The 11,100-nt window shown below is 49.5% G+C and overlaps 2 protein-coding genes across 2 annotated transcripts; one reads left to right on the top strand and one right to left on the bottom strand.

Moving 5' to 3' along the window:
- Window positions 1-349: 349 nt before the first annotated feature.
- On the bottom strand, window positions 350-4,217 carry LOC100285100 (patellin-5). The gene is made up of 4 exons (NM_001372172.1): window positions 3,157-4,217; window positions 2,913-3,037; window positions 2,669-2,810; window positions 350-900 (listed from the first exon to the last, which is right to left on the bottom strand). The coding sequence occupies exons 1-4, from the start codon at window positions 3,901-3,903 to the stop codon at window positions 628-630; spliced, it is 1,287 nt and encodes a 428-aa protein (NP_001359101.1). The 5' UTR covers window positions 3,904-4,217; the 3' UTR covers window positions 350-627.
- Window positions 4,218-6,823: 2,606 nt separating this feature from the next.
- LOC103630265 (CASP-like protein 4B4) lies at window positions 6,824-10,061 on the top strand. The gene is made up of 3 exons (XM_008651331.4): window positions 6,824-7,250; window positions 7,354-7,486; window positions 9,615-10,061. The coding sequence occupies exons 1-3, from the start codon at window positions 7,006-7,008 to the stop codon at window positions 9,804-9,806; spliced, it is 570 nt and encodes a 189-aa protein (XP_008649553.1). The 5' UTR covers window positions 6,824-7,005; the 3' UTR covers window positions 9,807-10,061.
- The last annotated feature ends 1,039 nt before the right edge of the window (window positions 10,062-11,100 follow it).

The following is an 11,100-nucleotide window of genomic DNA, read 5'->3' as shown; positions in this document are numbered from 1 at the left end:
AAGTTAGAACAATATATTTTTTCCTCTATGAACGTGGTTGGTTACACAGAAACAGCTTTATCTATATCGACGTCATGCTCGCACGGTAGGAATCCAAAGCATTTTGTATCCAGCAGCAGATTTTTCTCACCTTTTCATGCTCTTGCAGTGTCGTAATATCAGTAAAAACTGTATAAACCAAGAGAATACAGAACCGTGCAAAATTCCAAAAGGAGGCGTTTGAACCGGTGGACGCCCCGACAAACTGGTGAGCGGAAACAGGCATCGTATCCTCCAAAATCCCTGTAGGAATCCAAAGCCAAAACAAACAAACAAGAGTACCCGGCCCCCAAAAAAAGAAAAAGAAAACTTTAGCTCATCATCAGCTTTATAACGGCGGTGACAAAAAAACAGAAGTTCGACATCTCTTACATTATACTCTACACATGGCATAATACATGCATGTCGTTATATATAGCACTAATAATAAAATAGCCTAGCTTAACCTCTCCTCTCCAAGTCCGACAAATATAAGCCCAAGCAAAGCATGCATGCAGGCACTTCACCGGTGGTTCCACGTTTGCCTCCCCCCTGGCGCGGCCGGCCGGCAAGACGCCGGCGGCCGCCACGAGCACAGCAAGGCCTACGCTACGCCGACGGCTTGCGCACGAAGTAGCGGTAGGCGGCGACCTTCCGCTTCCGGGAACCGGAGTTGTCTATGGACAGCACCATCCTGCCGGCCTCCCGAGCCGTGAAGGCGTTGTGCAGCGGCCCGGCGTCGGCGTCGGCGGTTGTGGCCGGGACCGTCCTCGCCTTCTCCACGCAGAGGGTGTAGCTGCCGTCGGCCGCCGGCACGTACTCGGCGCCGTACTCCAGGTCCCAGCCCCCGACGACGAGGTCCCACGTTATCGTTGCGCCGGCCTGGAATGCGGATTAAGGACGCTTTCATGGGTTAGAGAAAGAGAAGCCGCGCGCGGCGGCACCATGCATGACCACACAACACAGCTCACACTCCAGGTAGTATTAACTTGGCGCGTAAAAATAATAAACAATCTTGAAAGTGTTCACATTTCGCTTATCCGATCCCTGGAATTCAGGTAACGTATACTCTGTATCCGGTTGTTTGTTTATGTACGTCAGACAATTCCAGTTGATCTTGGCGTGTTCTTGGTATAGCCGGCCATATCAGTTTCTTCGGCACGGGCCCCCTATACCATGTGCAAGAATCGCATGAACATTGCCCTGCCCCTGCCTCAAGTAGACAGCGCTACACGTACAGTGGACGTCTACACATACACACTATCGCTGTCTATTTCATCTTTTATTTAAAACCCTGCGCTACTATTCTATACAGTGCGTCTACAACGCTAAAACAGTGTTCTATACGGCTGGTACATATCCGTACGGGAGTGTTTATTGTTTAGGGTTCGCTTCAGATTAAAGCTGTCTCTCTTTGTAACCACTGAGGAGCAATAGCTACTTATTAAGACCTAAATTGCCAATTACAAACAAAAGTTTGTAACCAAACACCGAAGGCCTCGTTTATCCTGTTACTAGTGGAGGCAAAGAAAACTACGTACAAAGAACAGCGACGGGCTTTTTTCTCAACTTCCAAAGGGCCGCTTGCACACACAGTATCTCTCTCACACACACACACATGTATGTATGTGCCATGCGCAGTGGAGGAGATGACAGCACGTGGAAACTGGCGCCGTGGCGTGAGCTGCAAACTGGAAAAAAGTAAGCAAGGCTACAGGAAAGGCGCACTGCCTGCCGTCTGTGCACCGTGCTGTGTGCCCTGCATACTGCACGTCCGCACCTGACTTTTTTTTAACCCTCACGAAATTCTCGCGTCGCGACAGCTGACAGCAACGGCGTGCAGAGCTGGATAGTGTGCAGCGTGCAGGTGCGTTGCGAAATTTACATCGAAATCACTTGCCATTGCATGACCTGTGTGGAAACGGCTAATGGCAAAGGTGTGTATAGTCTCCTCATGTGAACCGGAAGACACGGAACGGGCGGGCATCCGTGTCAGTTCCGCTGTTCCAGAGAGCAGTGTTTACTGGTGCACCACTGTACTCTGCGAACGCAACGCAACGACGCCCAAAGTCCTCTGCTTTTGCAGCCGTGCCCAGCGGCCAGCGGGGACAGCCGCTCCCACGCCACACTGTCAGCGACAGATTTCAATTTTTTTTAAAAGAAAACAGGGACTCCCACCCTCCCATGCGCCTGCGCCAGTCGCCACTGCCAACTCGACCATTTCTATACTCCTACTAGTACACGTGTATTTACACACACCTAGCGCTGCGTATCACGTCACACAAAAAAAAGATTCATCAAGGGGTGGGAAAATGGTCAAGCACAAAAGAGCTGGAACCAAGCAACCTAGGCCATGGTGAAAGCCGGTGGAAATAATAAAAAAAGAAAGAAGCTCAACGAGGCTTTGTTCTTGTTCTTGGGTGCTTATCTTTGTCTGATCTCTGCTCGTAAAAGCACGCACGCAGTACCCTAGGCGGAGACACGCACATGACAGAGATTGCATACGCCAAATTTACAAGTGATCCCAGAATGCTGCCGGGTTTAAACTTTGACCGTGTGGTTTCTTTGCGCCCAGGCCCAGCCCACAGTAGGCAGATTTTCAGCAATAACGCAGAATAAATTTGGGGGGCGGTATATAGTATACAGGTACCTCGATACCGTCGATCTCCAGGAACACCTTCTCGCCACCCTTGATGGTGAACTCGGACGCCGGCTTCGGCGGTCCGTTCTCGAGCTCGCCGGCGCGGCTCAGCCCGCCGTACTGCACCGGCACCAGCTCCGGCCGGATGAACCTGCGATTGGGAGTTGCAAGCAGCGACGCCCCTGCCTTTAGCAGCAACACCGTAATGCCAAAGGAGATCGGTGGGTCTGTGGCCTGGTAGCTAGCTACTCACTTGTACAGCGTCTCGGCGACGTTGCCCTCGCGAGCGATGACGAACTTGCTCTTGGTGCGCTCCGTGAGGAAGGGCGAGACCATGGAGAAGAGCACGGAGAAGTACCACGGCACGTTGATGAACACCTGCGCTCGGGTCACCGCCCGCATCAGACAGCTCTCACGACACGAATACGGGGGATTCGAAATGGCAGGCAAGGCAAAGGCAAGGCAAGGCAATCGTTTCAAAGTGTTTTTTTTTTTACCTTGCGCGCCACCATCTCCGGGTAGTTGTCCTGGAAGAGGGAGAGGATCTGGTTGCTGGCGGCTCTGAGCTCCCGCTTCGGCATGTCCCTCAGGTCGGTCACCTGTATGATGGCGTTGACGCCGCGGGGCCTGAGCGTGAGCGCGCGCACGCCGCGCTCCATCACCTGGACGCGCCACCGGAGGAAGCGCGCCAGGCGGTCGCCGTCGCCGAAGGCGCGCTCGTACATGGCCCTGTCCTTGAACACGCCGTACGCGTTGTAGCACACGGGGTGCCCGTCCCGGTCCCACCCGTGCATGTACGCCACCACGCCCTCCAGCTCCTTGAAGCCCAGCTCCTCGTCCACCACCGCGTCCGCGCCGAACTCGGCGCGCCACGCGGCGCAGCGGAGCAGCATCGCGTGCGCGTCGCGCGCGCGGAAGTCCCGCGCGCGGAGGAACTTGAGGAGCACCACGTCGGCGCGCTCGTCGGCGTCGTCGTTCGCCGCGCCGGGAGGAGGGGAGTGGGGATTCAGCGGGACGCCCCAGATGGAGATGGGGTCCGGGTGGGTGGCCACCAGCGCCTTGAGGTCGGCGAGCGCGCGGAGCTCGGACGCCGGGAGCGCCGCCGCCACGTACGAGTCCTCCTTGAAGGAGGAGGAGCGGAGCAGCGCGGTGGCGTCCATGAGTGACGACATGAGGCTGCGTTTCCCGCCCTTGGACGCTGGGGCTGCCACGGGGGCGGGCAACGGGGTGGTGGCGGGGGACATGCCGCTGGCGTCGGGGCTTGCGGGCCTGCTGCGGAGTGGTCAGGGGAAGCTGGGAAGGGGAAAAGCGTCCGTCTGCGGGAATGGTGGGAGCTGCGGCGAGGAGAGGAGAAAAGAGGAGGTTTTCAAATGGGAGGAGGATTTGGAGTGGAGCGGAAGAACGTGAAGGGGGGACGTTATGATGGCCGCGCCGCGCCTCGCTCGAGTGGGGTTGGGCCGGGTTGGTGCCAGGGGGCGGGGGAGGAGGAAGACGAGACGAGACGAGACACGAGACGAGAGGACCAGCCTGTGAGCCTGCTGCTGCCTCAGGATCACAGTCTGCTCGCGCGGCCGCCCGCTCTCCCGCGCCGCTGATTTTAATAGCGGACGACGGAAAGCATGACACGAGGCTCTCAAGTCTCAACGCCCTTTTAACTGCGTTGAGTAAAACCAATTTCATTAAACAGTATTGAGAAAAAACAACATGCTCTCACATATTCTCTTCTGGTACTTGATTTCTGAAAGGTAAGGAAACTCAAGTCAACATCTTTTAAATATAAAGACTTTTATCGTTTGATATAACTCTTCTTCGATGGACGAAAGTTTTTAAAGAGAAGCATAATAAAATAATATAGTAAAGCTCTATATAAAATTCATCTCATATAACTTAGCACTTTATTCTATCAACAATTTTACAACCATACTTAGAGCATCTCCAAGAGACTAGCTAAATAGCTTGCCGAGCTAAATTTTAGCTACATAACAATAACTCTCCAACAGACTAGCTATATGACTCGCCAAGCTATACGACTCTCTAAATTGGCTCCCTTATTAGCCAAATTTGGCTAGCTACCTGACTAGTCAAACTAGATAGATAATATGTTGGAATTGAGATGCTACATATAAAGTATAATCTTTATAAAAAGATAAATAGAGAGTCAAATAGAGAGCCAAAAATGAAGAGTCTCTTGGAGATGCTCTTAGGCTCCTTAATTTAGGACGACACGAAGATTCTTCAAAGGTTAAGCAACACGAAATTATGCCCCTCGAAAAATGTACTTTATGCAAAGCAATATTCACCTATTTATAGGTATAGATGACCAAATAGGTCGTGATTGATGGGCGGGCCCGAAGCACAGCCCATTTAATAGTGCCGGGTCGGGCCCGGCACAACAGTCGTGTCGTGCTTGGGCGTTGTCTCGGCCCGCAGTGCTGGCCCGGCCCGCCACGATTATATTTTTTATTTTATAAAATATAGTATATATATATTTATATTTTATATTTGCTATTTACAACAAATACACTACAATTTTTTTGTCATTTTTCTGATTTAATGGGACAACATGGACAAATTAAACGGGCCGGGCCGGCACATCTACCAGACCGGCGTGCCGTGCCTGAGCCGCGTTTGCAGCACGCGGGCCGATCGAGCATGACCCGATTATCTGTCGGGCCTAACGGGCCCGTGCCGGGCCGCCCATTTGGGCAACTATATTTATAGAGAAGATGAATCAACTTTGTACAAAATTACAATCATGCCCCTCAAGGTTTTATACACATTGTTTACAAATGACATCAGGGGCAACAATGTATTTTCTCTTCTCTTTACGCATGTCTTGGCCTTCGTCGCGTAAGAGCTTCTCCGCGGTTTACAGTCGAAGCCTATCTCCTTTTTCGAAGCTATCGAGTTCGGCTTACAACTTTGTTACTTTGCGCATACAAGCGAAGCTTCTTTATATGTCGTTTTGACATAAGATCAACTTCGTCCATTAGTTGAAGTGTACCTGAAACACACTTGTTTGTGCCGAAGTGAAGGTTAAATGAGGACCTTTAGCATAATAGGCCCCCAACAGTAACCTCTTGCGGAATGATTTCGTTTCTTCATAACAAGCTTAGAACGGGAAAAAAATAAATCGAGAGGTATTTGTGCCGAAGGTACGAAAAATGCCTTCCCATAACTCATTATAAATCATTGTCCTATTATCACCCTGACTGATGGGGTCCAGATTTAGACGAGCACAGCGGTTAGATTTTAAAAATCTACATGTACAAAAGGAGGCGACACTTGGTAATTTCAGCATGGCATTTGTTGCTTTGCTCCTGTTGCTATTAAAGCATGCTCTCGCTTCGATACTTGCTTCAAACATTTTCCACCTTTAAATTAGCCTTCACATTTTTCATTAGTGCCGAAGCCAAAAGAGGATGAGGTTGTCGTGTTCCCAAGTTTTCTAAAGGCTGGGCTTAGATTTCCTTTGCATAAGACGGTAGTTGCAGTTTTGAAAAGGTTTAACATCTACCTTCACGAGCATACACCAAACATCATAGAACGTTTAGGAATTTTTATTTTGGGCTATGCAGAGTCAGGGTGTTGAACTTGACGACGAAGCTTTCTGCGAGATCTTCAGCCAAATCCATGAATTATACTTTCAGACAAAGGCAACTAATGGCCTTCACAACAAATTTGGTTGTTATAACTTTACTTATCAGAGGGGTGCAATGTTCCCGCCTCCTACATACTGAAGCAAATGGATGAATGAATGGACGAGAGAGTGATTTTATATGAAGAATGATTTGAATGAGCGAACTGGTATAAAAGGAATCATCCAGACTTCTATGGTCACATGCTTCAGATATAAAAAAATCCAACATGTTATATCAACTTCGATGCTAGTTGCTTTTAATGATGTTTGTATAGACATTAAGTATTGAAATGGGTATAATAAATCTAGGCACACATTAAGTATTGTATGAATCTATTAATTATCTAAAATAAATTTTAATTTGGAATAGACGGAAGCCCAAAGTCTACGTAATTCTCAAGCCACGATTTATCAACGGCATGTCGTATGCTGCAACCTGCAATGAGTTTGGCGGCATGAGAAAGCTAAACTACGAGTATATATACGCCGGCGCACAATCATCCGTACAGATGGCGCCGCAGAAGATCCTTTGCGGCCGGCGGCCGGCAATAGCACGGCCCGGATATATACAAACCTGGTGAGCGCTAACTTGCGCGACCCGCCAGCTTGAACATCCAACTGATCCAACCACCGACCCGGGCGAGCAAGCCATCTCCGTTTCCTTGCCAGTCCCGCGAGCACCATTCACCACACCAGCGCAGCCGCCATGGCCGACGTCGAGAAGGCCACCCCCGTGGCCGCACCGGCCGAGGGCGCGGGCGGCGACGTGGCCGCCGGGAGAACCGGCGCGGTGGCCGCCCTGCTGCGGCGGTGGCGGACCCAGGACCTGCTGGACCGGTCGGGGTCCGCGCTGCGCGCCGCGGCGTGGGCGTTCTCCCTGCTGGCGTTCCTCGTCATGGCCTGCAACGAGCATGGGGACTGGAGGCAGTTCGACCGCTACGAGGAGTACAGGTCAGCGCATCTCCGCCGTCTCTCTCTCTCACTCTGCCCTCTCTGTCCGACCGTGCTTCTCCACTCTTCTCGTCCAACGAATTGATATCGGTTTGCTTGTCAGGTACATCGTTGCCATCGGCCTGCTGGCCTTCGTCTACACGACGCTGCAGCTCCTCCGGCACGGCGTCCGCCTCACCGGCGGCCAGGACCTGGAGCCCAAGACCGGCCTCCTCGTTGACTTCGCCGGGGATCAGGTACCTCTACCTGCACATTCACAGCACCTCTGCTCTGAATTCTGCTTGTTGGGCGATTCATGTTCCATTTTCCTGTTTCCCATCGCATGGAATTTGGGCGATTCATGTTCCATTTTCCTGTTTCCCATCGCATGGAATTTGTTTCAATCCATGAGCCTTGGATTCCGCAATTAATTTGCATCACACATTATCGCATTGCCATACCTCATTGGGGGTCAATCAGAATCACAGGTTTCTTGCACGATATACAAAAGCCAGAGATACTTGAATGCCGCGCCGAAACTTTTTTGTTTTTGCCATGAACCCACGAGCAGCTTGTGTGGACCACTACTATTGTTGAATATAGGTGTTATGCAGCTGGAATTTTAATGCTCTTCAACTATTATTTCAGTACCTAATTAACTAATAATTGCCCCCCAAAAAATATTTTTTGCGCAAGCTGTCGAAACGTGTTTGCGAACTTAATATGCCACTTTCAGCATTACTGTATTGCATACTAGTATCTTGCTACTACATCTGAAGCAGAGGCATTTCTGTTTTAGAAAAAAAAATCTGGTTGGTACATATGACATATGAGGAAAGTATTTAAGGACTCTGGATGCACATGCATCCTAAAATTCTTGAATTTCAGATTGGCAAACTGCCGGTTCAATTTCCTTCCACTGGATCCTATGTGAAACATTGACAGGAATATCATGAGCCGTCTGAACATGCCAAATTCCTATTCTAGTATTTGTTCGATAGTGATGTGGTTGTGTTCTAAATTCTAATAAATCATGTGAACCACAGTCACAGATTTTCTAGACGAAAGAAGGTCATCACATTGGATGAGTTTATGTGAAATTATACCTAGAAGCTGAGGGACAGTGACAAGCGTCAACAATCTAGAACCTGAGTTCTCCATTTTTAATGATTCGTCATGAACGCATATAAAACAACATAATAATCCGGGGTTATGATTCCTTGCATGATACGGATTGCCAGAGGTGCTCCGAACTGCGGTCAAACATTTTGTTTGCAAAAATCCTGCATCACCAGCAGATCACTGGGTAAATTTCTGTGGTGCACAGCACGACAACTGTTTTTCGGCGACAATTGCACAGTTTTTTTTTCTTCACGCGGAGTTATCCACTGGAATTTCGACGCATTCCAGTAAATACATCACTTAATTCCGGTATTTAATTATCGAGCAAGCTTCAGCAATGAGAAACGCTCTTTCACAAGTCCACACGGAACATCCACCTCTTGACAGTATTAGTATTACTGCACACACATACCATTATAGGAAAGGCATCAGACATTGAACACGCCAAATTCACATTCTTTTCTTCGTTTCGCGATTCTAGGCAATGAGAATGCTCTAGAACAGATGTACTGACAGAGACATATTTTTTTAGATGATGGAAATAAATCTGGCTTCATCTCTTGTCTCCAAGAGAATCAGACCACATATTACAATAAATATAAATATTTTACTCAAAAATCAATTCTAATATTGTAAGGCCATCCAAAGGATGGAAAAAAAATATATTGCTACCACCTCTGGCATTTGACAAACTTGGATAATGTACTGTTTGTTGGCTTTATCTCACTGTAATTGCGGCCATTGGCGTAGCAGAATGTTCCTCTGAATATAACCTGCAGATTTTGAGTGGACACTTACAAAAAACAACTTCATTCCTTATAAGCCATATTGTCCAGTAAAAAGGTGCACTTCCTATTAGCAACAAGGTTTTGTTTAAAAATACCCCTTATTTGTACCACTACCACCAATATAAAATGTCATGAACATCTTTTGGAGATGTCAATTCTAATAGAAAGTGAACCGCTCGGTAGAGAAGTTTAGCATATAAATAAATGTCAAGGTTTTCTTTCCAGGTCCAGGACAAAGAATTTTTGTAATCTGAGCCAGTTAGCCACCATATGGGCTTGGAAAATGCTTTTATCAGAGGTTTGATGTCGTCACGGTCACTGTCTTAAATATATACAGAATATGAAAAATATGCTTATTGAGCTGCAATTCAGCCTTGTACATTTTATTCCAGGATGAACAGAATGATAAAAAAGTTGGCATCCTGACCTGATCTGAACAGCAATCACAGTTCGCCCGTTTGTGTCCGTTCTCCAGGTAACCGCCTACCTGATGATGTCGGCGCTGTCAGCTGCGATCCCGATCACCAACCGCATGCGCGAGGGCGCTGACAACGTGTTCACCGACTCGTCGGCGGCGTCCATCAGCATGGCCTTCTTCGCCTTCGTCTGCCTGGCGCTCTCCGCCCTCGTCTCCGGCTTCAAGCTCGCCAAGCAGACATACATCTGATCTGATACTCCGTACACGGACACTTGCATATACACTTCACATATTTATTTGCTCCGTTGTGTACAGTCTGAATTGCGTGCGTTGTGTACAGTCTGAATTGCGTGCGTCATTTACCATTGTTCTCATTGTATACATAGATTTGGTTCATTGTGACTGTATAAGAGCTACCTCCCAATTTGAACGTAGACGGTGTACGTATGGGCGTGTGGTTAGATGAATGAATTGAAGATACCTACACTACATTGTTAGATCCTAGATTAATTTGTTTTCAGAAAAAAAAACGTGTCTATTTTTAAGGGCATCAGTACCGGTGAGTCGATGCATACGAGGAAAAAGAAAGAAAGGCCACGTCAATTCCAAATGAGTAGATCCTTGAGATTCGTGGGTATTGGAAATCCTAACCCTAGTGTAGGGTGGGACTGTGTATTAATAGACTGAGTTCGGCCTGGCCCATTACAAACAGAGGGGTAAAATGGAAAATGTACAAGGGAGACCCCCATAAACCCTAATACAGTTCTAACACCCCCGCAGTCGCAACTCTATCCTATACAGATGTTGAGACTGGAGCGAAAGTCTAAAAATACACTCGACGGTAACCCCTTGGTGAAGATGTCGGCGAACTGCAGCGTGGTGGGGACGCTGAGAACCCGAACTTCACTAGCGGCGACACGCTCGCGGACGAAGTGCAGGTCGATCTCCACGTGCTTCGGGCGCTGATGCTGCACGAGATTGGTGGAGAGGTAGACTGCGCTGACGTTGTCGCAGTAGACGAGGGTGGCGCGTTGGAGGGGACTGTGGAGCTCGTGGAGGAGCTGTCGCAGCCAGGAGGCCTTTGCCATGTCGTTGGCCACGGCGCGGTACTCGACCTCAGCACTGGAGCGAGAGACGACGGGCTGCCGCTTGTTGGCCCAGGAACACGGCGTAACTGGAGGTGGATCGGCGCGTGTCTGGACAGCCAGCCCAGTCAGCATCGGTGTAGACCGCGAGTTCCGACGTCGGGGATGGTCGGAGTAGGAGGCCGTAGTCGAGGGAGCCGCGGAGGTAGTGCAGGATCCGCTTGAGAACAGTGAGATGAGGCTCCCGCGGGGTGTGCATATGCAGGCACACCTGCTGGACGGCATAGGCGATGTCGGGCCTGGAGAAGGTGAGGTACTGGAGCGCGCCAGTAAGGCTCCGGTAGGACATCGCATCGGCGACCGGGGGCCCGTCGTCCTCTGAGAGCTTCGCCTGAGTGTCAACAGGCGTGGAGCAGGGCTTGCAGTCGGACATGCCAGCCTGCTCCAGTATGTCGATG

Source organism: Zea mays, chromosome 6, assembly GCF_902167145.1.
Source record: "Zea mays cultivar B73 chromosome 6, Zm-B73-REFERENCE-NAM-5.0, whole genome shotgun sequence".
Taxonomy (NCBI): domain Eukaryota; kingdom Viridiplantae; phylum Streptophyta; class Magnoliopsida; order Poales; family Poaceae; genus Zea; species Zea mays.
The sequence above is the reverse complement of the archived record's forward strand: the minus strand, read 5'-3'. Positions and strand labels throughout refer to the sequence as shown.

Coding starts and splice junctions, on each gene's coding strand:
- LOC103630265 (XM_008651331.4), top strand. CDS start 7,006: ATGGCCGACGTCGAGAAGGCCACCCCCGTGGCCGCACCGGCCGAGGGC. Junction 7,251..7,353: donor GACCGCTACGAGGAGTACAG/GTCAGCGCATCT, acceptor TTTGCTTGTCAG/GTACATCGTTGCCATCGGCC. Junction 7,487..9,614: donor TTGACTTCGCCGGGGATCAG/GTACCTCTACCT, acceptor TCCGTTCTCCAG/GTAACCGCCTACCTGATGAT.
- LOC100285100 (NM_001372172.1), bottom strand. CDS start 3,903: ATGTCCCCCGCCACCACCCCGTTGCCCGCCCCCGTGGCAGCCCCAGCG. Junction 3,038..3,156: donor CGGAGATGGTGGCGCGCAAG/GTAAAAAAAAAA, acceptor ACCCGAGCGCAG/GTGTTCATCAACGTGCCGTG. Junction 901..2,668: donor TGGAGATCGACGGTATCGAG/GTACCTGTATAC, acceptor TCCGCATTCCAG/GCCGGCGCAACGATAACGTG.